Source organism: Malaya genurostris, chromosome 3 (assembly GCF_030247185.1).
Source record: "Malaya genurostris strain Urasoe2022 chromosome 3, Malgen_1.1, whole genome shotgun sequence".
Taxonomy (NCBI): domain Eukaryota; kingdom Metazoa; phylum Arthropoda; class Insecta; order Diptera; family Culicidae; genus Malaya; species Malaya genurostris.
In genome coordinates, this window is record NC_080572.1 from 186,249,139 (window position 1) to 186,274,258 (window position 25,120).

A 25,120-nucleotide genomic window follows, 5' to 3' on the forward strand; every position below is an offset into this window, starting at 1 on the left:
GCAAAGCATTTGATCTATCGTTGCTTGTAGAACACATGAAATTCATGAAAATATACACTTAATTCATAGAATGAGCGTAAAACTGTTATTTAGTGGAAATCATGCTACGTTTATATGAAATGCACATAAAAACGATAAGATATTTCGTTACCTCTAGATTCTCAATGAATTTCATATGAATGTCACATTGTTTTCCCCATAGATTTCAATTGAAACAGAGTTGACCGATTCAAGTATTTTGCACATACATTTGTGCTGTACTCATTCCCACTAGAATATGAAGTGTTTAACACATGTAGTTCGATTCAATAGCCAAACACATTACATCCAAAGGAAAAACACATCAAGGCTAAGTGAAAACTAATCCAATCTCGTATCTTAGTGTTTTGCACATGAAATCTTGAAACAAATCGCTTTGGTTATGTATTAATATGGAAAAGCATTATAAATTGAAGTGGTGTTTACATATGAATCGATCGTGCCAATTTTTATCAGTGTAGGTAGTTTCCGTAAGACACGTGATAAAAAAATACTTAAAGATGAGTTTTATTTAGTCTACAGTTGAGTCGTATTGACTCAATTTCGGGTTGGTACGGTTTACTTAATTTTAGCTTATTGAACGAAACTCTTGCTGTTGGGTTGAGTATTTTGACAACAATTGAAGGTGCGAATGAAAGAAAAGATTCAAAAGAACTCAAAATTAAGTAAGAAGAAGTCAAATAATGGGTAGTTTTTAATTTCCGTGCAAGCACAATACCACGTGTTGCCTAATTTGGTAACCAGTGCGTCATCATTACCGAAAGGTTTTATGTGATATTGTTGTTAATACAAAACTTTAAACGAAATTTGATTTTAATACTTTATTGCATTCAAGTTCACACTCAGCCGGAATCATTTTCTGTTTTGAGATTTAATATTACTTGATATTAGTTACAATAACAGTTAGTTGTGTTTTTTTTGCATCGTAACAGAATTGTCTTACACACACTTGCTTGGTTGGTTTGAATGTTTAATTCTTTTTTTTTGTTTCTCTGCCAGTTTTACTATAGTTTTCACCACGAATTTTCATTTTCTTATAACCTAGAACACTTAGTTTTCTGGTTTGCTTGCTTCAGCCATTTAATAGTAAGTATATTTTTTATTATTTGATTTTTCGTCATTTTTGCTTTGTTTTGATGTTTTGCTTGACTTCTACGCAGTAATCAATGACATATGCGGAATCTTGTGTCATAAGGAATATAGGCATCCGTCACTTTGACAAACTTTTGAGTTCAATAAGAATTCTGTCATTGCCAATGGTAGAACCATTGTTGGAACAAAGTCCTAACAGTTGTATACAATAAATAAGTTAAAATTATTACTATTGTGTTATTTTCAAGTCCATTCCGATTGATTTGTATCAATATCATTGCCAAGCTACGTTTTAAGAGATCATATCGATTATTGAGATTTTAAAGTTGATTATCGGACGTGTACTGATTGTAACATTAAACGAGAGAAAAAAGTTTTCTTTTTCGCTTAATGCCCTGACTAGCTCTTAGCGAACTACTAATAATCCGAAACTTTGCTTCAAATTCGACAGGCGATTGACGCATTAGCATGGTATGGAGATAATCACAAAAATGGTGGCAGATCTCCGTAAAAACTTCAGCAAAATCGGCCATCAAATCATTCACTCTTAAAAGGAGTTCCGACCAAGAATTAGCCATAACAATAAATACAAAAAAAATTTTCTTCTGGTCCAATCCAAGTGTAAATGTGTTGGTGTGGTTTCCAGTAACCAGCAGTGAAATGTCGAATATAATAAATACAATACAATATAATAAACATCAATTCAAAAACAGGCCTGCTGTTGAGCGATTCATCGCACGGTGGACCGGTATGCTAAATTAGGGATTATAATGAACTGTCAGTGAACTGCAAGCGTTTTGAGTCAAGTAAGCGATTTTTCTAATACGAATGTCAAATAGAACGAAATGTACACTGAAAATCAACTCTTCTATCAGTTACCCAAAATTAGGTAGGAAAAAATGTACTGTCACCCAAATTTTGAGTAAATAACCGATTACTCTTTCTGATTTGTAGTTAGCAACTGACTCATTATCTACTCAAACTTTGACTTGATCGTATAAAAATAGGTAGCGAGAATTGCAAATATTGCCATGACAACACTTTGAGCAATCTTACATTTACTTAAACATTGAGGTCATCGCTCGTTAGTATGGATTATGTAATACGCTAGTTACCCAACAATTGTGGAGATACACTTTAGTTGATTTTGGGCAGGTTTCGACCCCAAAATTAGGTAGCGGCTCGCAAGAGTGTAGATACTGTATTCGACTTTTTTTCTTTGAATTCGAATCGGACTTCCAATGGAGCTTCAAATCGTTTTTGGATTTTGTCAGTAGTTTATTCGTCACAGAGAAATTTTTGCAACAAACGATTCCGCACTGTCATCGATTACCGTGTACTACTTCGCTCCACAATTCTAGGTAGATAGATAGAAACAAAAATGTTTCACAACACAACTACATAACTTGGTCAAACGTGCCAGGCCGGCTGGCAAATGCGGTATGGGTTTCCGGTCGAGACGCAACTCACCGTTTATTTTTTTATCAACCTTGTTTCTTTTCCCTCATGCAGTAGGTTTTCTTTATAATATTTTTTTCGCTTTTCCCTAATTGTTTTAACAATAAGTTACCTTAGAGTTGGTTGGTTTTTTAGCTCATTGCTGAATTTGTGTGTTGTATGTTTGTTTGGTTTTGTTAGTAAAAAGTTGTGTAAAGTTGGGTGGAAAAATCATAGTAAGAAAAGTCCTCTGTAATCATGTTAGAGATGATTGTATAAGACATTGTTCCTATAGAATTAGCGGAAAATTGTTGCTTGTTTTTATTACTCGATTCTTCTTCTTTAATATATGTATATACGTATCGCAAGAATAATGTCGAAAGTCTTTTTTTCTTCTTTTTTGATCTAATTGTATTTAAAGTTCACATTTGCTTGATGCATGTCTATATCTATCGGTTTTTTTATGTTTGTATTCTTACGGTTGTCACACTGTAATTGTATTCTTTATTTGTTTCCAAACTATACTACACCCACAACTATTTATTTTCTGTATTTGAGATTTGCTCAGTTTGCTGTGATAATTAGTTGTTTGTTTAACCATTTTACCAGATAACTTCAACACTAGTTTCTGATGAAAGTCTGTCACACCGATACACATTGTTTTTTTTCTTGCTACATAATTTCTCTTAACTACATTTTGTTACTTTTTGAAAATTGATCTAATCTAAATAAAACCTACTTCATCCAATATGTTCCGCTTAATAATAATAAAAAATCGATACTCGTTCGTTTTTTCACCATGTTTTACGCTAGGTCTAAACTTAATATTAAACATTCGAAAAAAATCGTGTTTTTGCTCCGCGCGATACTTAGAATAAACATATTTTTTGCTGAATTTTTTAACGGTACCATATTCAATTAGTTTGTCGCGCAACTACACAGTTTGACTTATTCGTTTGACATTTTGACTCATCATTTCCGCTACGTTTGTTTTGATTTCAGTTCGGTTTGCTTATAGTATAATTGGTAGATATCGATTTTTTTGTGTGTTTAGTAATCTTTTCCATGTATGTCAATTTAGGGATTCGTACGTCCTACTAGACAACTAGGTGACAGACATTACTGGTTCATGGTCTGTGCAGCGGAAATCTATGGGGTCCAATAGATGATTTTGTTCTTTATTAGTTTTTTTTCCTCGATCTTCATGTGAAAGTTGTTTATGCTAAAACCGTTTGAGCAAGGTTGATTTGGGTTTTCTATCGCTATTGTTTTTTCTTTTATTGTTATTATAATAATTATGTTTACTCTAGTGTTAATGATTAGTTATGAAACGCTGCTCTTATTGGTTGCTAAGTGAATAATAGTCGGGTTCATTTCAGTATAAAAGATACATGTGATGAAGCAGGTAGTATATCGATACTTAACTTAATTTTAACCAAAGCCGTGGATGATATTGAAAGGATGGATTCTGGCTGTAAAAATGGTGCAATAGAATCTTGTAATATTTATTCATGTTTGCTGTCGTGGTTAATAATCATTGTATCCATACATATCGTTCACGTGTTAGTAGATTATGCAAATACCTGTGAGATTAGTTAATTATTTTACTAAAATTAAAGCGAATCTAACCAAAAACTACTCAATTTCGAGTTTGGTATATTACTATACTAAAATAAATAAAAAACATGTGTTCAATATAACTTAAATAAAACTATGAGTGTCAAATCTAAAAGAAATGTTTTGACCTTTTGTTTTGTTTTTACGTTTGTGTGTTTATCCAGTAATACACTATTTCATCAATACTTGTATTTAATTTTGTAGTTACATTGTAGTGCTTGACTTTTTATTTATGTTGCTAAGTAGGACTAAAACTGGGACCAGCCAGATTCTTCATATATAATGGAGCTGTGTGCTTGAGTGACATCTACGTTTTGCTCTGTATATGTTTCTCCATTCGATACAGTGTACATGGCGGTAGCGATGTTTATTTCTTCGAAAACAGCAGAACGGATAGAAGAAATAACTTTGAACTGACACGCGCATAGATTAAAATTGCTGTTTCCAGATGCACTGTTTTTAGGATATTTAATTAATAATAAAATTCAACTGATCTGAAATACGAAAAACCAAACGTAAACATGCTATTAGGTTTTACACGAACATGACTGAACCCCACAAAATTCTCAAAATGAACATATTTTGACAGCTAACAGTGGTTTGTCTACATGGGCATTTTAAATTTGAAATGTAAACAAACCACCGATACATGTCAAACGTGAACATGATACCATCATGTAAAACATAATGCAGACTAGTGTACAGATATGTTTCGGGAAAAAAATATTAATGGTAAATACGTCCTGTTACAAAGCAAAAAGTGTATAGTTCAGATTCCATACATGTTTATCCCAAAATTAGAATGAGTAATGAGTACTACTGGGTAGGCAGATATCCCTCGAGAAATTTGGCAAAGATCTGGTAGAGAATTTCGCCACTATAATGTTGAAGTAGTCGATTTGTTAATAAACCTAGAAATAGAGACATATTTACCTCATTTGAAGATTATTTCTTATGTATGTCTTTCAATACATGATTAATAAAACATCAAAGGCAAAAAGCACAACACAAGAACTGGAGGAAAAACTAATTTGCATGGTTTGAGAATGACACAATTCCGACAACGTTTTTTTTATGACTGCTGTTATAACCAAGCCAGTTTTCTGTCTGTTGTCGGAGTTCTTTCCAAATGTGCAATAATACCACAGATCTTGACCAAAACGCCTAACTGTAAATAAAGAAGATTTACTTTATCTTTCTCATGTGATTATATGGAATTTAATGTTTGACGTATGAGCCCAAGTTTTCGATAAATATTGAAAAAATCGATAAATTTTTTATAATGATATGCGGAGTCATTGTGCATTCGACTTGATATTGGAAAGTTCACAATGCGCACAAAATACAATAAAGCTTGTTTGCGACAAATCCTCGACACCCCTAAATACGTATATCTTTAGAAATACTTCATCATCGCGTGAAATGTTTCGCAGACTGTTAATTCTATGTCTGTCCATTGTATAAAATCAATTTTCTGTGATACTACAAGCTTCTCTATCGAAGATGGCATCGAAAGAAAAGCAAGTGCGAAAAACAATTGTGTGTTGCAACTTGCATCGCGAATATTTGACGAAGTTTTTCTGTGTGATAATGGACGATGGAATTTATGTGCTGAAAGACTTTAAGCAGCTTCCCGGAATATCCTTCAATGCTACCACTCAACAAAAAGGCGTAGAGGAGCATTTCAGGACGAAGTTTCAGGGCTAGTTTTCCAACAAATATTTGGTTTGGCAGGCAATATCGGCAAGCCGAAAATTCATCATTATCGGAACGGTAAACAATGAAATAGGTATAGCGTGAAGAATGCCTAGGGAAGCTAGATTGTTATTATTCCTAAGCAGTCAGGACGTTCCCTCGTTATTCTGGCCTGATTTGGCATCTTGTCACTACTTCAAAGATGTTATGGAATGGTACAAAGCGAATGGAGCTCATGTTGTACCGAAAGAGGCGAGTCCACTCATCTCCACAGAAACAAAATTTAGAAAATATTGCACTAAACCTAAATTGGTGTGACGATCTTAACGTTGTATGTTAATATGATAAAAATCTTGAATAGAGCTTTTCGTGACCAGAAGAAAACAAAAAATCGAAGAAAAAACTAATTTGCGCTCTTATTGGCTATTTTGACAGCTTATTGAAAAAAAAATTCTTGTCCACATGTGCAGTTCGAAATAACTGTCGACTCAATTTCTAATGGGCGAAAAGATTTCATTCGTAATTTCGTATAGATTTCTGAATGAATCCCGAATCAACTCCAGTGCAACAAACGATTTTGAATCGCCGCCTACCGATTGGTTCGAATATCTGCCGGCGAGATGTCAATTCGTTATTTGCTTCTTCTTCGATTTGACGTGGTTTCGAGTAGATTTTCATCCACGACATCGTATCATCAAGATGTTCACCTCTCACATTTTACGAACAAATCATATGCAACAATTTTAATTTTAACTTTTGGTTGTAATCTGACACTTGAGTGGTTATTTAGTGTCGAGTAGTTAAGTTAAGACGCTCGAGTGATTTTAACCAAAAGTTAAAATTACCGCGAAATGGTTCACAGCCTAAGAAAGAATATTTCAATACCAAGGCTGTGAACCATTTCGCGAATGGTTCTAACTTTTGGTTACAACTGACATTTCGATAGTAATTTTGTATCGAGTAGTAAAATTTAACTGCGGCTTATTTTAAATTTTGACGGATGGAAAGTTATTTGGGCTTACTTTGCCATGAAAATGAAAATTAAAAAAGATTTCATGAGCAAATTCACTAAGATGCAAGATTGGATTATTTTGCACTTAGCTTTGTTGTCATGTGGAAGTGTTTAAACCTCTTTTTCTATTGAGAATGAGCACAGCACAAATGTATGTGCAAAACACTTGAATCGGTCATCTCTGTTTCAATTGAATTCTATGTGAAAAACAATGTGACATTCACATGAAATGCATATAGAATCTAGAGGTAACGATATATCTTATCGTTTTATGTGCATTTCATATAAACGTGTAGCATGATTTCCATTAAATATTAACAGTTTTTACACTCATTTTATAAGTTAAGTGTATATTTTGATGAATTTCATGTGTTCTACAAGCAGTGATAGATCAAATGCTTCGCACATGATGCTAGCGTGCAAATTATTTTCAGTGTAAGAAGAACTTCGAGAAAAACTTACTTCGTTTTATCAATGCATTGAAACATGTTATTGGAGTATTTTTTGACTGAAATTACAGAGATTTTTTTCTAAAGATCGGAAATTAGAATTGTTTTTCAAGATTTGTTTTCAGTGTCGAAAAATAACTATTAAACTGTCAAAACTAACAATGCTTTCGAGCAGGGTAAAAATAACTGCTCGACTGTCAGATTTTTAGTAAATGTATAAATTATTCGCGCGACGGTTCACAGGCTAAGGATCCTTCCAGTTCGGAACTCAAATATGTGACAACTGGCTTGTAAGACCCTATGTATCGAACCGTCATCCGGCATCGCGCATGCCGTATTTTCTCGAGTGATAACAGAATATTACATCTATGACCATGTAAAATTAATTTTTGTGTATGCTTCGATGTCAAATGCCTTTTAGCTGAGAAGTTATATTTACATGGTTCATTTTTACTTGCTCTGGATTGTAAATTTAACTGAATTGAGACGCTCCTTTTATGTTATCTTGTATCGAGAGGCAAATTTACATGATTTTTTTTCGTAGTATGTAGACTTCGAAATGCGTTTTGTTGACTGAAAATTTGGCTTTGATTCAGAAAAAAATCAAGTCTGAAATTTAGCCTCTCTTCATAAAGTTGCTCGGAAAGTCCGACCAGAGCTTAAAATTGTAACGCATTCTCAATGAAAGAATCCAATTCAACAATCTCATATTTGTTGTTTTAATGTCCCATTCGTGAATTACTGCATCTAAAACAAACGAAAAGAGACAAATTATGTTCGTCTCTCATTCAAACATAAAAGCAAATTCAGCAGCTGGTATTTTTATATAAGCGATCTAGAATATAACTTAAACTGAAGCAAACGTGTCCCCAGCAAGCCGTTTTAGTTTTATTTATTCGAACAGTTCTACTGTCAAATTTAAAACTGGCATATGATGCCGGTCTATTTTTTCTATATTTGGAATACATATAAAACGCTGCTTGGGCTGCCAGTTTTTCTTGTTATAAAATCCAGATTTAAATCTTGTAACTGACATAAATTATGCATCTAGAACTAGAACACTCCAGAGCATGCCCTAAGAGCAAATTCAGCAGCAAGAAGTTCTATATAGAAGAACAATAAAAGTACAGAAACTGGAACAAACGTATCCCCAGCAAGCCGTTCTAGTTTTATTTATTCGACCAGTTATTCTGTCAAATTTAAACCTGCTCTACAATGCCGTTCTATTTTTTGTATATTTGAAACACGAGTGAAACACTGCAGTTTTTCTTGTTTTAAAATCCAGATTTAAATCTTTTTTTGGATGGCGTTTTTTAGGATGTCGTTCGAACTTGTCCAATAGATCTAACATGAGATGAAATATAAAAACGATTTTACTCGGCTCGGAAAGTCCGACCAGAGCTTAAAATTGTCACGCATTCTCAATGAAAGAACCCAATCCAACAATCTCATATTCGTTTTTTACTGTCCCATTCGTAAATGACCGCATCTAAAACAAACGGAGAGAGACGAAATATTTTCCTCTCTCATTCAAACAAAAGAGAGAATCAAAACCAATCTAACGTATACAGGGTGAACTAGTAGAATTTCAATTCTCATTCTTTCACCAACTTATTGAAAATCAGTGACGTTTTGCTGTAAAGAGTGCTTAAAATATGGTAAATCGAGCTAATTACACCCCAGAACCTCTTCGGAAATCAAAACTACTACAGATTTGAGCTCCGATAGGTAAAAATCATTGTGAATCTTTTTCTGTCATTATCGATTCTCAAAGCTTTGGTTGAATATAGACAATATAGACAACCGAAAATGACTGAAAGGGAAAATGGAGGAAAGAACACAATTTTGAAACTACTGTTCCGTTTTTGTCGTTGACCGGACATGGATCTCGTTCTCTTAGTTTGCAAGCGTAGCTGTGAGTGACATTTATTTCTCGTCATTTTCGTTTATTTTGAGCCAATGTAAATCACTTTTATTAGTTATGAGTCCGACACATAACTATGTCGGACTTTCCGAGCAGAGTAAACACGTTTCATTATATCTCATCTTAATTACCAAAACATGTATTCATGAACTTCCAACTTGCTGAAATAACTCAACTTTAAAATGCAACATTGAAATAGCATCTCAAAATTGTAACAAAGATTGAAATATAAGCGTTTGTTATACCATTAAGGTTTTACTTATAGTCTCAGGAAAATAGCCATTGTTAAAAAAATGAAACAGCAGTTTCCTCCACTATTGCTTGACATATCTTCAACAAAAAAAACATCAGTTTGTTTAGCAAAATGTAACTATTGTAGTTAAAAACAGCTCGTTACATGGAATGAGAAGAATCATTTTTGTCTGTCTGTGAAATGGATTACCAATTCGCATCAAACAATGTATCTGTCTCTCTATTTGCCGTGCCGACACGTATGTGCAGAACCATCAATATTTTATTCCCGATCATGAAAAAAGATTCACGGTTTAAAATTCAACATTTTATTCATAAACCTGAATAAATATGCGTCACGGTGTTTGGTTTTTGTTTATCGAACTTCAGCTACATAAAATGAATATGTTCACTAGGACCTGCAGTTCAACAAAGTGGTTTAGCAGTTTATGTGTTTTTTTTGCCTGCCCGTTAATAAAAATATAGATACAACGCAACTTTGAAACTGAATGTAATCGACCGCATAGAAAAGTTTTCCCAGCGTTGAGCCGTTTTCTAGTGTGCATACTGTTTGTATCGATATGAATAAAAAAAACTTAGTACATATTTATGTTCCTTGGTAAAGGAGATTGTGAACAAACAAACTAACTCATGCATCTGATAAACCACGTTCCCCTGCACATTGATGCATTTTTGATGCCGTTGGCTTTTTTTTTTGTTTTTGTAGGTATCTTGCTTTCTTTTATCGCCTCGCCGCTTAGTAGATGTATGTAAATCCTTTTTGATGTGATTCTGTTTGGTGCGTGAAATACACGTTTCATTCGTTTCCTGTGCTATGAATTCTTTCTCCGTACTCTAATCTAGGTTGAGTTTTACTAGAATCCGGATATTTAGTGCAAAAAAAACATACGCTTGGAGTCTCAGCACTTTCGGTGGGATAGGATAAAAACTCACCGTGGCCGAATCTCGTTTACAACCAAATTAAACTGAAGAGCAATCCTAGAGGGGGCGTGCAATGTTTAATGGATGTGGTAGAACGATGGCATTTTGTGCCATGTCAGATGTATTTTCATGTACAGAACGAACTGCAAGTTCACGTCAGCTATTGCACCGAGTTTAAAAATGAGTTTGATTTGTTCTCATCGATCCTATTACAAAAATTATACGCGTGTGAGCGGAGTCGTGAAATCAAACTTGTTTCTCCCGGATTAGATCTATGTATGTGTTATCTAGGCTAATTCGGTTAGTTGCAAGAAAAAGAATCCCAAACCCCCAATTGATAGAGACGAAAAAGCACAAACTCAGTCCGTTCCGTTTTCACCGCTATCCTGTGCCTTATTCCTTCATTATGGTTTCCCAGCCTTTATGCTGATGCTCCGGATGCAGCGTACGTACCAATTAATTTGTTGATAATGATGTTGAAAAAAGTGTTCTCCCGTTGTCGAGCCTTCTGCTAGTGCTGCTGCTGCTGCTGTCAGTTTCTGCGCTTAGTGACGCAGTGTTCCTGCAATGGACGAAAACAAAATGGAAGAAAAACGTAAATGATTACAACATTTTAATTAGCTTGCAAAGTATCTCTGTCTTGTAGGACCGTGCTTTCTGTCTGTAGCAACGAAGGTGGAACACCCCCTTTTGTGAAATAAGGTAGTCGAAAATAGAGTGGTTCTTTGGAGAGTCGGAGTAGAATGAGTTTTGCATTAATTTGCCTAGTGGTTGAAAAATTTAACGAACGTAGTAAAAAGTTTTGATATCTTTTGACGTAGGACTACGTCTTTCTAGACTATGCTCACCTTGGTGCATTTTCTATTTGTATAGTCATTAGAATTGCTCTTTTAAACTTTTGATCTATTATGTTCATTGTTCGATCAGTTAGCAGTGCGACTTTCGCTTCAAACAAGAGCGGAAAATTCATCAAAGTACGTATACAAATCGACAGTACTAAGAACCATAAATGTCCAGGTATCAAGCTGAAAATTTGATAGAATATTTAAGAGTCGAAAACGAAACACAAAGGCGGGGAGGCATTTATGAATGACGCCCCGTCAAAGACGACTAGGCCTGCTGGTGAAAGTTCTACTGGCCATAAAAATTAAGTGAAACATAAATTGACAGTTTTTCGGGCGATTATTTTGGTAATTCTAAAGATCAAACCATGAAATTTCTTGAAACATATAACTATCTAATAAAGCAAAACAATATCGATTTTTTTAACTAACAAGGTAGAAGCGTCCCTTAGTTATTGAACTCAGTTCCAGAATCAAAAATTCAGCTCCAAAATGCACCAGAAATACCAGAAAGATCAAGTTCTTGAATCCGGTCCAGTATTCAGTTCCCGAGTTCAGTTCAAAAATTCAGTTTTAGAATCTAAGTTCAGAGTTCAGTTCCATGTAAAAAATTTAGTTCCAAATGGAAGTTCCAGAATTCATTGCCAGGGTTGATACTAGAATCCAGGAGGTCCTGTTTCCAAATTTAGTTTCAGAATCCAGATCCAAAACTACTGTCCAGAATGTATTGCCTGAATCTACCTGATCATCAAGCACTAACAAGTTTATAACAAAAAGTAATTTTTGTAACAAATGCTAAATAAAAAAATATGGTCTCGTTAGTAGTTAAAATAACAAAATATTATAACAAGTAATAACAAGAAAAATAGTTCAGATATAATATGTTGATCGGGTAGAGCTAGAAATCGGTTCCTGAATCCAAGGCAGGAATTCAGTTCCAGTTCCTGAATTCCGTTCCAGATCCCAGGTCCAGGGTTTAGTTCATATTCTCTAATTCAGTTCCAGAATCCGGGATAAGAATTCAGTTTAAAAATTTAATTCCAGAATCCAAGTTCGGAACTCAGTTCCAAGTCCAAAATTTAATTCCACAATCCGGGTCCAGTATTCAATGCCAGGGCTCATTTCCAGAATCCAGGTCTGAACTCAACCTGCTTTCAAACTCAGTTCCAGATCCCGGTTTAAAATTCTTCTCAAAAGTAAATTATCTGAATCCAGATCTAGAAATCTGTTCCAGAAGTTTCAGAGTCCATGACCAGAATTCATTTAACGAATTCAGTTAAAAAATTTAATTCCAGAATCTCGGTTCAGAGTTCAGTAACAGCACAGAATTTAGTTCCGGAATCCAGGTCCAGAAATCAGTCCTAAAATTTTGTCTCAGAATCCTGAAACTGGATTTTGAAATTCCAGCCTCAGAACTCAGTTCCAAAATTCAGTTCCAGATCCCGAACGAAAATTCAAATTGAGTTATAGAATTCAGTTCCAGAATTTAGGGTCCGTATCAATTTTTATAATTCAGTTTGTGCAAACGAAGTTCTAAACTGAATGTTAAACCTAGGCTGAAATTCTGAATTCGGGATCGGAATTTTGTAACTAAAATTCCCAAAGTTCCAAATTTTAATATCGAAAATCTGGTTCAGTTCTACAATTCAGGTCCAGGATTCATTTCCATTTTCAAAACTCAGATTTAAAATTCTGGTCAGGAGTTCCGGAATAGTTTCAAATCCAGGCCCAGAGTTCATAGGAACTTGATTCTGGATCTGAACTTTGAAACTGAATTCGGGAACTGAGACTCCGGATTTTTATTCCGGATTTTTATTCTATAATTCAGATTCAAAGTTCAATTCTGTCGGAATTTAGGTCCAGAATTGCATATGGAATTGGAACTGAATCTGAAACCTGGTTCTATGTTCTGAAACTAAAACTCAGGTTTAGATCAGAATTCCGGATCAGAAAACAGTTCCAGAATTCAATTCTAGAATTCAGCTCCAGAATCAAGTACTAGAATTTAGTTCCAAAACTTAGGCTCAGAACTGAGGTCCAGAATTTGGTTTCAGAATTTAGATCTGGAATTCAGGTTCCCGGATCAAAATCCAGTTTTATTATCCCATTTTTCGAATCCTGGTCAATTTAGAAATCAGTTCCAAATTACAAAACCAGAATTGGTCTTTGATTTAGCCCTGTTATATTACTGATCCAGATTATGATCCTGACAGTTCTATGTCATGAACTTGAAACTAGAACAGAACATGGACAGAACCATATTTTCGATTCAGATCCTGGAACTGAAACCGGACCTGTACCTGAACCAGTTCTGGATTTGAACTTGGATCTCGATCTGGACTTAGACCACAAATATTATAATAAATTCAGGTTCAATAGCTCAATCGCACGTGAGATAAATGCACTGAAAAATGTTAAATTTCAACGAGTTTGGACAATCTTTTTTATTCGTATTAACGTCATCCGGTTTTATCTTTGACGTTACCTACTCGCTTAAAAAAAGCGTTCGGCATACACACTCATGTTTATTCCGTGAGATATCCGATCTTTAATCACAGACTTGCCTCGAAATCAAATCTAATGATGTGGATTTTATTTTTTTTGATATACACTGAAGAAGCAATTCCAAACCCTAACAAGATAAATAGTGGCAAAATTAAGATCGGTTTGCTCCTATTTTGACGAAACTTTGCGCACGTTTCCAGTATGACAAACCAATTGTTTTACAGGGGTGGAGAAATAAATGTATTTTTACATACACTTTCTTTAAATCGTTGTCACCTGGAATTGTATAAAAACGGTGCCCAATAAGACATACACTAAAAATTATACACTGAAAAAAAGCAGTTGATTGTTTTATCGGAAATATCAAAACCAAAAATGACAGCCGACAGCCGACAGACGACAGACGACAGACGACAGACGACAGACGACAGACGACAGACGACAGACGACAGACGACAGACGACAGACGACAGACGACAGACGACAGACGACAGACGAGCATGATGCCGATCGGTCTGATAGTGAAGGAAGACGCGGAGCGCTACAGCACGCGAGGAGACAGAAACGCCCGTAGGGCCTCCAAAGCCGCTTCTCTACGCAGATGGCAACAAGAGTGGGACAGCTCAACCAAGGGCAGGTGGACACATCGGCTCATACCTAGGGTCTCGAGCTGGTTAGATAGACTTCACGGAGAAGTGAACTTCGGCCTGACGCAATTCCTCACAGGCCACGGGTGCTTCAGATGGTACCTCCACAGGTTCGGCCACGCGACATCCCCTGTATGTCCTGGCGCAGTGTCGACCGCGGCATCCCAAATTGCGGGCATATTACAGCGGAAATGGAGTGCGGATCAACGCGTACCGTAGTAGGCTCAAGAAGGATCAGCGAATAAACGTCGGTCCGGGAGAACCTTCTTCGTCGGGAAGCTCTTCGTCGGAGTAGTCTAGATCCATCGTCGGGGACTAGACGAGTAAATCGTGGTGTAATACCGCTAGGATCGTCAGGGCGCCAGTGAACCGGAAGCTATCCTCCAACCGGAATCACTGGACCGACCCAGGCATCCTCTCGGTCGGGCGTTGACGGGAATCGAAAGCGTCGGTTTCGGGAGGGCCTCCTTCGTCGGGGAACTCTCCGTCGGTGTAGGCTAGATCCTTCGGCGGGGGCTAGTCGAGTAGCCGCCACAACACCGATTCGAGTCGTCGAGGCGCCAGCGAACCGGAAGCCATGCTCCAACCGGAATCGCGGGACCGACCTCGGCACTCCATCGGGTGTCCCGTGTGGTGTAAGAGACTCGGTGTCGGGAGATTCTCCTTCGCCGGGGAAATCTCCGTCGGAGTAGTCTAGATCCTTCGTCGGGGACTAGACGAGTAAATCGTGGTGTAATACCGCTAGGATCGTCAGGGCGCCAGTGAACCGGAAGCTATCCTCCAACCGGAATCACTGGACCGACCCAGGCATCCTCTCGGTCGGGCGTTGACGGGAATCGAAAGCGTCGGTTTCGGGAGGGCCTCCTTCGTCGGGGAACTCTCCGTCGGTGTAGGCTAGATCCTTCGGCGGGGGCTAGTCGAGTAGCCGCCACAACACCGATTCGAGTCGTCGAGGCGCCAGCGAACCGGAAGCCATGCTCCAACCGGAATCGCGGGACCGACCTCGGCACTCCATCGGGTGTCCCGTGTGGCGTAAGAGACTCGGTGTCGGGAGATTCTCCTTTGCCGGGGAAATCTCCGTCGGAGTAGTCTAGATCCTTTGTCGGGGACTAGATGAGTAGATCGTCGCGTGATACCGATAGGATCGTCTGAGCGCCAGTGAACCGGAAGCCACGCTCCAACCGGAATCATTGGATCGACTTAGGCATCCTTTCGGTCGGGTCGTAGACGCGTACCGTAAGCGTCGGTTCGGGAGGACTTCCCTCGTCGGGGAACCCTCCGTCGGTGTAGACTAGATCTTTCGGCGGAGACTAGTCGAGTAGTTCCGCGACGTAGCATCAGTTTTTGGGTCGTCGAGGCGCCAGTGAACCGGAAGTTACCCTCCAGCCGGCATCACTGGACCGACCTCGTCATCCAACTGGTCGATCCCTCGAGAGCAGGATGCTGATCCCCATTCTGCATAAAACTGGGGAAGGTGCTGTGAGCACCAATAGCCTTCCACCCCGAAGTAATACCTAGCGGTGGTGCCGGGGAGGTAGGGTTGGAGATCCAAGGTGTTTTAGTGGGTAGTTCCAATCAACAGTTGGGTAGTCCTGTGGAGAGTCCCACACTCCGTGCGTAAATGCATTTCACCTTGTAAAAAAAAAAAAAAAAAAAATAAAAAAAAAATAAAAAAAAAATAAAAAAAAAAAAGACGACAGACGACAGACGACAGACGACAGACGACAGACGACAGACGACAGACTACAGAGACGAAGCCTGCGTGGTTGCGTGCATGATGCCTATTGGTCTGCTCATCAAGGAGGACGCTGAGTGCTACGTTACGCGGAGGGACAGAAACGCCCGTAGGACTGCCAACGCAGCCTCTCTACACGAGTGGCAAAGGAAATAGGACAGCTCAACCAAGGGCAGGTGGACACACTGGCTCATTCCCAGAGTCTCCGGATGGATCGACAGACCCCACGGCGAAGTAAACTTTGGCCTGACGCAGTTCCTCTCAGGTCACGGTTGTTTTAGGTGGTACCTCCATAGGTTCGGCCACGCGGCATCTCCTGCCGGCTCTGGCTGCCCAAATGAGCTTGAGACGGCAGAACACGTCCTATTTGCCTGTCCTCGCTTTGCGACATAAAGGAATGGTCTGTATGTGGCAGAGAAACTATACCAGAGAACCTAGTCCAGAGGATGTGCCACAGCGAGGAGAATTGGAACGCAATGTCGACCGTGACCTCCCAGATCGCGGGCATCTTGCAGCGGTATTGGAGTGCAGAACAACAGGCAGCCGCGACCGCCGGCCGCTAAAGCGGGATCAGCGAACAAGTATCGGTTCGGGAGTTTTTTTCGTTGTCGGGGAACTCTCCGTCGGTGTAGTCTAAATCCTTCGCCGGGGATTAGACGAGTAGATTGCGCCGTAGCTCCGGTATGGATCGTCGGGGCGCCAGTGAACCGAAAGCCATCCTCCAACCGGAATCATTGGAGCGACTTAGGCATCCTGTCGATCGATCCGTTCACGGGTATTGGAAGCGACGGTTACGGGATAACTTCCACCGCCGGACTAAGCCGGAGCTAAGCTCCAACCGGAATCGCCGGACCGACCTCGACATCCTGCTGGTCGATCCCCTGTAGCGAAATGAGTGGCTCAAAATCGAGAGATGAATGGCCCAAAAGTAGGAGAGAACGACGCAGACGTCCATGACGATGCATAAGTCCGAAGGGGGCTTTGAGCACCGATAGCCTACCACCCCGAAGTAATACCTAACGGTAGTTCCGGGGAGGTAGGGTTGGAGATCCAAGGTGGTTTAGTGGGTAGTTCCAATTAGGTTTTGTACGAACATGAAATAACCTCACGAAAATTAACAAAATGAATCAATTTTGACAGCTATCAGTGGTTTGTTTATGTGTTCATTGCGTTCATTCTAATTTGAATACGTGTTAATAGGTATGTAAACAAACCACTGATAGCTATCAAAAGGTGAACTTGATTCATCGGCAGTTCATTGGTAGTTCATTCGAGTGGTCATCGTGCAAAACCTAATTATACAGTGGTAGTTCTGTGGAGAGTCCCACACTCTGTACGTAAATGCATTTCATCTTGTAAAAAAAAACGGACGTCAAACGACAGGTGACTGAAGAAAAAAAAACAAGAAAAAAAAGAAAACTGAAGAAAGAATAAAGAAAACAGAAGTCAGAAATCAGAAGAATAATGATAATTGGTTATCAATTTTCAAAGTGCAATCATTCCCGAGCACGATCCGACTGCGCTATGGATAATGCATCTATATTTCTGATATTACATCTTTTAAGATTTTATCTGATCAACAATTCTTCTCCATGTAACTCGATCCATGGCTGCTTGCCTCCAACCACGTCGGAGCCCGATACTATCCAGGTTTAGCTCCACTTGGTCCAGCCACCGTGCACGCTGCGCTCCTCTTTGTCTTGTACCTGCCGGATTAGAGGTGAACACCAACTTGTTGGGGCTGTTGTCCGGCATTCTCACGACATGTTCCGCCCACCGTACCCTTCCAGCCTGGGCTACTTTCCGGATACTTGGCTCACCGTAGAGTTGCGCTAGTTCATGGTTCATTCTTCTCCTCCACACTCCATTCTCCTGCACACCACCGAAGATCGTTCTCAGCACCCTCCTTTCGAAGACTTCGAGTGCTTGCAGGTCCCCCTCGAGCATTGTCCACGTTTCGTGCCCGTAGAGAACCACCGGTCTTATCAGTGATTTGTACATGGTGCACTTCGTGCGGGGGTGAAGTTTCCTGGATCTCAATGTTTTGTGGAGTCCATAGTAGGCACGACTTCCGGATATAATGCGCCTCCTGATCTCCCGGCTGGTGTCGTTGTCCGCAGTCACCAGTGAGCCAAGATAGATGAACTCGTCAACCACCTCGAACTCGTCGCCGTCGATCGTAATACTGCAGCCCAGACGTTGCCTATCGCTTTCAGTTCCGCCAGCCAGCATGTACTTTGTCTTAGACACATTTATCCTCAGTCCTACTCGTGCCGCTTCGCGCTTTAGTCGGGTATACAGATCTGCTACCGTCTCCTTGTTTCTACCGATTATATCCACGTCATCAGCGAAGCACACGAATTGTCCGGACTTCGTGAAAATCGTGCCCCGCATGTTGAGCCGCGCTCTTCGCATAACTCCTTCAAGTGCGATGTTGAACAGCAGGCAGGACAACCCATCACCTTGTCTTAATCCCCTACGTGATTCGAACGGTTTCGAGAAACCGCCCGCAATCTTGACACAACACTGTACACCATCCATCGTAGCTTTAGTCAGTCTTGTCAGCTTCCCAGGGAAGCCGTTCTCGTCATTTCAAATGTATTCAAATGTTATAGCCTCTTTTTGATCTTTATGCACTGTCCTGCTATTTCCACTCACAGAATATTTGTGAGTAGACTTATTTTATCGAAATAATGCTAATGCTAGAACGATTCTCTCCAGAGTTGTAGTCCCATATTGCTAAACGTACGGTCTAATTGGCGATGACGACGACGACGACGTTTTCTTTGTATGGAACGGAAAACTGTAAACGAAATAACAACCCCCTTATCAACCCGATTTCACAGTGATCCTGTCAGTGGCAGAGAGAGGCGGCCGAACGGTTCCGTAGCACAGGAGCTTGTTATCATTTATTGTTTGTGCTTGAAATGGGAGGACTCTAAACCGGTAAACCGGGAGAAGATGCTTGGGATGTCAAGTGTGCTCATGGCTCAGGTAATGATGCAATTTAATAAAGTCAGATTACATGTTGAGTGCTGTCGGTAAAAGGGATAGAAATACAGGAAAGGCAATGTATAGATAGAGAGAGAGAGAGTGAGGATAGTAGATTTCTTCCTTGGAGTAGCTTTCGAATGAAATGTATAAAAAAAGATGAAAAATATGAGAAATGATCTCCCGCTTCTAAAAGATTGTCAGTTAAAAGAAACCGAAGCTGAAGCCGACAGAGGGAAAAGTTTATTTGAGTGATCTTCAAAGATGTCCCCGTTTTACCTCCGTTGTAGCTATGATCGAAAGTACGAAATAAAATTGATTTTGCTGATGATGATTTTGACAAAATACATAAATTGAAATGTTGATGTTTTCGATTGGTCGATAATAAAACCAGATATAAAAATGCTAGCTCAGTGCGGGAAAAATAATTCCTACAGATCGGCTTAGTAACATCGAACCGAAATAGATTCCCAGTCGCCTTATCGACCCAATTGTGGATATTCGTGGAAACGGAATTCATTGAATTATTATCAGTAGTGCCACCGGACAGCATAAACTTGGAGCTGGTATTACAATTTTCATTAGAAAACCCCTCTAGGGATGAATCGAACGAGCTACCTACGTAATATGGGGAATACTTTTGAACTTGGAGGTTGTATAGTTGATACCGAACGGAGTCGAAAGCTTCTCAGCTGTGGGTCAATTGGTGAGAGATATTTTAGCCTGGTAATTAATTAATTAATTAGTTAACGAGTATTACAATTTCGGATATATCGACCGATTCAGCTGAAAGTCCTACGGATCGAACTGAAACTTGTAGAAAGGATGAAATCATTTACGAATGATGTTTACTGCTCGCTAGTTTCGGAAGTTATCTTTGGTGGATGAATGGGTTTTCATGTTGCTATTAGAACCTGTGTCATGGTGTCAAAAGAATTGAATGAAAGACAAATGGGATAAAAAAAACACTTGTGAAATTTTGCGAACAAAATCCGTCGTATTAGCCGTATAGTTTTTAAATGTACAGGCCTGGTTGACTGATGAACAAACGAATCGGCTTCGGCTATACCGGTTTCTAGTTCGCGGTTCGGGAAATACCGGAAATAGGGGTCAAAAATGAAAGAGTTTCATTTTCTAAGAGATCCGGTTTCCACAAACTTAGGATTGGATAAAAGGTCTTATGGTCGAAAAGCAAAGGTTTGATAGAATTTCTTCTGTAGAAATTTACCATCATCACAGTAAACATGGATTGATTGGTTTTTGAAAATCATAAAATTTTAATACGAAAATGTTCACGAAATTCTGGAACTAGCATTTAGATGAACTTGTTTAGTTCTGCGTTTGCATTTAAAATTTTACATAGATTGAAAGTGAATTCCACATATAGTAGGTAATATAGGGATTTTTGACATAACATTATTGGTCAACGGAGGTATTTTGGTCAATCTTATGTATTTCTGGATGCACATATGAAAAATGAAGTACATCGCATTTCAGAACTTGTAAGATTTTGGCGTTCGTTAACATCTTAGGTATAAATACATGTACCTCATTTTGATTATAACAGAGTCACCAAAATACCTCCGTTACCCTATTCTCTCCCGAATTAGTAAAAGACTGTATTTTAAACCGTATTCACAGCTTATTTTTTCCGAAAAGTGCATATGGAGAAATGTTTTATATATCTCGGGTTGTTTGATTCAGTGTATTGATTAGAGAAGCTGTCATATGAGCACAAAAAAATTTGTAGAGTTTTAGTAAAATTCATTATACGTGGCTGGGTATCAATTAAAAAAAAAATGCAAAACTAACCGCGTAACCTTTTTCTGTCATAATTTTGAACGCTCATAGCTCAGTCATTTGTTGGTGGATTTATATAATTTAACAACCAATCGATTCGGAATTATTTAATCTAAACATGTATGGCAACATCGTTTCAGTATTTAAATAACATACCATTGAAAAATTGGTTTGAATTGACCTATGTTTTCACGAGCCAATCACGGCTTGCCAATGATGTCATTCTCTCGTCTGATTTGCGCATTATGAACTATCCCACACAAGGGAAGCTATAAATATATGCTCGAATACATTTCTGCTTAAGTTAACCCCTGGCTGCCAGTAAGGATGGTACTCGGAAAGTGAAGTATCGATACCTAGGGTATTGGGATATCGAAATTTTGGGTATCAATCAGTGGCGTCTCGTGGGAAAATTCACGGGTTGTGCACTGATTATAACAGATGTAACAGTTCGTTGTAAAGATTGAAGAATTGATATTCGCTTGTGTTTTTCAATACAATAAAATATCGATATATTTGTAGATAGGATATTTTTATTAAACTTATTTTATATCATCGATACAATAGAAAAAAAACCTCGTGCTGCACTTCGAGCAAATCTTTTCTACGTTGCAACTGAGACAGCCAAGGCCGTCAAGCCATCTTTTTTTGAAAATCTGTGTTCGAATCAGAAATCAGTCTCAGCAAAAAAAAGGACCCGACACTTTAAACGCTCTTTAGGACACTTTGTTTTCCCTAGCAATTTGAAGACTTTTAGGAGCTTATTGTCAGTCTGTGATTGATTTCAGAAATCTGTGCCATTTTTTAAATCTGTGCAGTATATTCAGAATCTGTGAAACTCAGATAAATCTGTGAACCTGGTATCACTGGAGACAGCAATTTGTTTTCATTTACCATAAGCATAAGCCATTAAAGCCTCTCCTGAAGATGTGCATACAAGTTATTACAGAGCCAAACGTGACAGAGAGAACAACAAATTTCTGAGCTGAGCTAAGTAATTCCCTCTCCTCTTGAATCTGTGCAGTAACTCTCGTGCACGGAGAAGACACTAACACTGCGACAAGAGATACTTGGAATTTTAAGTTGGATGTATACGAGATGTGTGTAAACACAGGCAATTTCGATGTACAAAGCAAAGTGATTGAATTCAGAGCGCCACGTGCAAGTGCAAATAGCTTATAGTGAATTTGTGCATATTGTGCTGTGAACAAAATCGTTCATTAGTTTCTTTTCGGTACAATCCGACCTGATTTCATCTTATAAATAAAGAATCTAAAAATAATAGAATGCTGATGGGGATGGAAATTTGACCGGTTGTGCAGTGCACAAGGTGCACATAAGGACGAGACGCCACTGGTATCGATACAAGGTATCAAAAGGCAATAGAGTATCGATACCTGTAAGTATCAATTGATACTTGCGCAGTAATCATTTAAAAATAAAATTGTTGACTGTGACGTTATTTTATGATGTACAGAAAGATGTTTTCACACAGCAAAAAAAAAACAAAAAAACAATCTCAATCTAATTATTAATCGATGTGAAAAAAATTAGACGTATTGAACATCAAATGTAATAATTTTCAGTTTTCAAGAAATATCGCAGATAAGTCTCACGTTATTACATTGAAACAACGTATTTAGTAAATTACATCCGCTTGACTGAATACTTAGACGATTCTGATGGGAAGTTATGCATCTTTTCGTGTAATATTACAACCCTTAGATCGACATCAAGATTGTTGTGATATTATATCGTAAACGCTGTACATCAGTAGTGAGCATAATTTCCTACCAGAATTGTCGAAGTCTTCAGTCAAGCTGATGTTACATCTACTTAATACGTTGTTTCGATTTAATAAAGTGTGATTTATCTCCAATAATTTGATAAGATTGTTGCAATTATTTTTTTTGCTGTGCATAAATTTGTTTTGCCACCAGTATACGCATATTCCTTGCACTTCGCCTTTCTAGACTTTTGGTCCACGTCAAAAAATTTCCGCACGTCACTTTGGGTTAATTTCACATTTCACTTATTTTCTCGACAATTTACCTTTATCGACACACGAATACTACACTAAAAGCCAATTCCTATTGCTATAATTCCATCGCTATTGGGCGCACTGAAAGAGAGTGCAATGAGTGTGAAAAATTGAAATGATTGAATCCTTTGAGAGTACATTGCATTCTCTTTCAGCGCACCTGTTGGATAAAGCGAAATTGTCGAGAACGAATTTCAACGACGGCTAGTCCACGTCATGCCAATACATGCGAGATCTTGACGCTTCGTCGAAGCCGAAGAAATAAAAATGTTCCATTGGGGATGGGTATAGCGTCCCTTTCAGGCAGGCCACCTGGGTTCGATTCCCAACCCCGCACATAGGGTTAGAAAGTTCTTCTGACCGGAAGAGGCGGTTAAAGCCCGAAGGTTAAAACCTCTATAATTGAAAAAAAATTGTTCCGTCGTAATAAGAACTGACTTCAATCTGTTGCGATACTGTAAGTATCGAGACCAAAAGTATCGAGACCAAAAGTATCGATACTAACAGTATCGCTCTGATGCGATATCGATACCAAAAATACCCGATTCCTGAAAGAAAGTATCGATACCTCAAAGTATCGACTCGGTATCGGAAAATAGTAGGTCAATTTAGAATTATCGGTGATAGATTTTTCGGGCCTAATTTGAATCACTCGAATCTCGGTGATTTGTTGATGGATTTGCCTCATTTAACTTGATCCGAAAGTTTCAATATCGTACGCTTAAAAATGTTAATTTACATACGAACTAAACGGTGGTGCGCAAATGGATTCAGTATAAAGTTGTGTTATGATGATAATCAAAGATGCTTCTTTTTTATTAAATGTGGCTAAACACAATGAAATATCCCTCAGCATAATCCATCAGACCCTATTATTGAACCGAACAATAATCGTGTAATCTACTTGAAAAGTTAAAAATTGGTTTAGTCTTATAAAGCATAATATTTTGGTCTAATCTTGCTTCCAAGAATCTCATAGACGTAATCCAGACTAAGTGTACCAAAAACAATTCAATGCAACGCAGTTATGCGTTATGCAGTATCAATTTGAACAAGTTGTTGCTCCTTCAAAAGATGTATTGGAGTGTTCATGCCCTCCCAATATTTTGGCAACTGGAATAAATATTTGAAAATTGGCTAGAAATATCTTATGATATAACACTTTTTCCTGTTAATTCCCGTAATTCGTCTCCCAAATTGTTCATATTTCTTAACCATGTTACTAAAACTTTTAAATTTATTTTATTATCAGGTGTACAACTTTGCTTCTGCCGTTTTTTCCAAAATTAAAAGCTTTATTGAGAAAAAGTGCTTACAGTATTATTCAAAGTATTGTCCGTCGCTAGCGACAACTTTCTCCCATCTTTCCGGCAATTTACGGATACCGGCTCGAAAAAAGGAGTCGTCTTTTGACGCTATCCATGAATCAATCCATTTTTCCAACTCTTCGAAGGATTGAAAATGTTGATCTGCCAGGCCGTGTGCCATCGAACGGAACAGGTGGAAGTCAGAAGGGGTGACATCTGGGTAATACGGTGGGTGGGGCAAGACTTCCTATTTCAGCGTTTCCAGGTACTTTTTGAACACTTTTGCGACATGAGGCCAAGTATTTTCGTGTTGGAGGATGACTTTGTCATGTCGCTCTTGATATTGTGGCCACTTTTCTTGGCGACTTGGCTTTGAAAACATCACCAAGCACACAGACATGTGCACGAGTTTTCAACCCGGTACGAAAGTCTGTTATCAGAGTTTGGTTTTGATTGCACCCGATACAGTGATTGAGAAAAATCATAGCCGCTTTACTTGAAGTATGGCAGAAAGTATGAAAGAATTTCATTGAGTTTGTTTGGTCGGTTGCATCGGAAATTCATGCTTCTAGATGTATTAAAAATTTATTCAGCATATTCGTGTTGGCGAAGTAATATCAATAAAACCAGCAAATAACATTAACATATATGTTGTGATTAATAATAATTACAATGATAAGAAAAACATGTTCAATCACAAAGCATGTCATGCAGCTGATTAATTTACCCTATCTAGCTTGAATATCATACGGCAATTCAAACGCAGTGCCTGCTGTTTGTTCAAACCCTGCGCTCCTGTTACTTCTATAAAATA

The 25,120-nt window shown here is 38.4% G+C and overlaps 1 protein-coding gene across 6 annotated transcripts in view; it reads right to left on the reverse strand.

Annotated features, from left to right (window-relative positions):
* Positions 1–845: 845 nt before the first annotated feature.
* Positions 846–25,120, reverse strand: part of LOC131439090 (uncharacterized) — a 607,248-nt gene continuing 582,973 nt past the window's right edge. For all 6 annotated transcript variants that reach the window (XM_058609700.1, XM_058609699.1, XM_058609698.1 and 3 more), the window contains one exon: positions 846–11,000. In XM_058609700.1, coding sequence (XP_058465683.1) covers positions 10,984–11,000 — 17 coding nt within the window. In that variant the 3' untranslated portion in view covers positions 846–10,983. The remainder of the gene's footprint in view (positions 11,001–25,120) is intronic.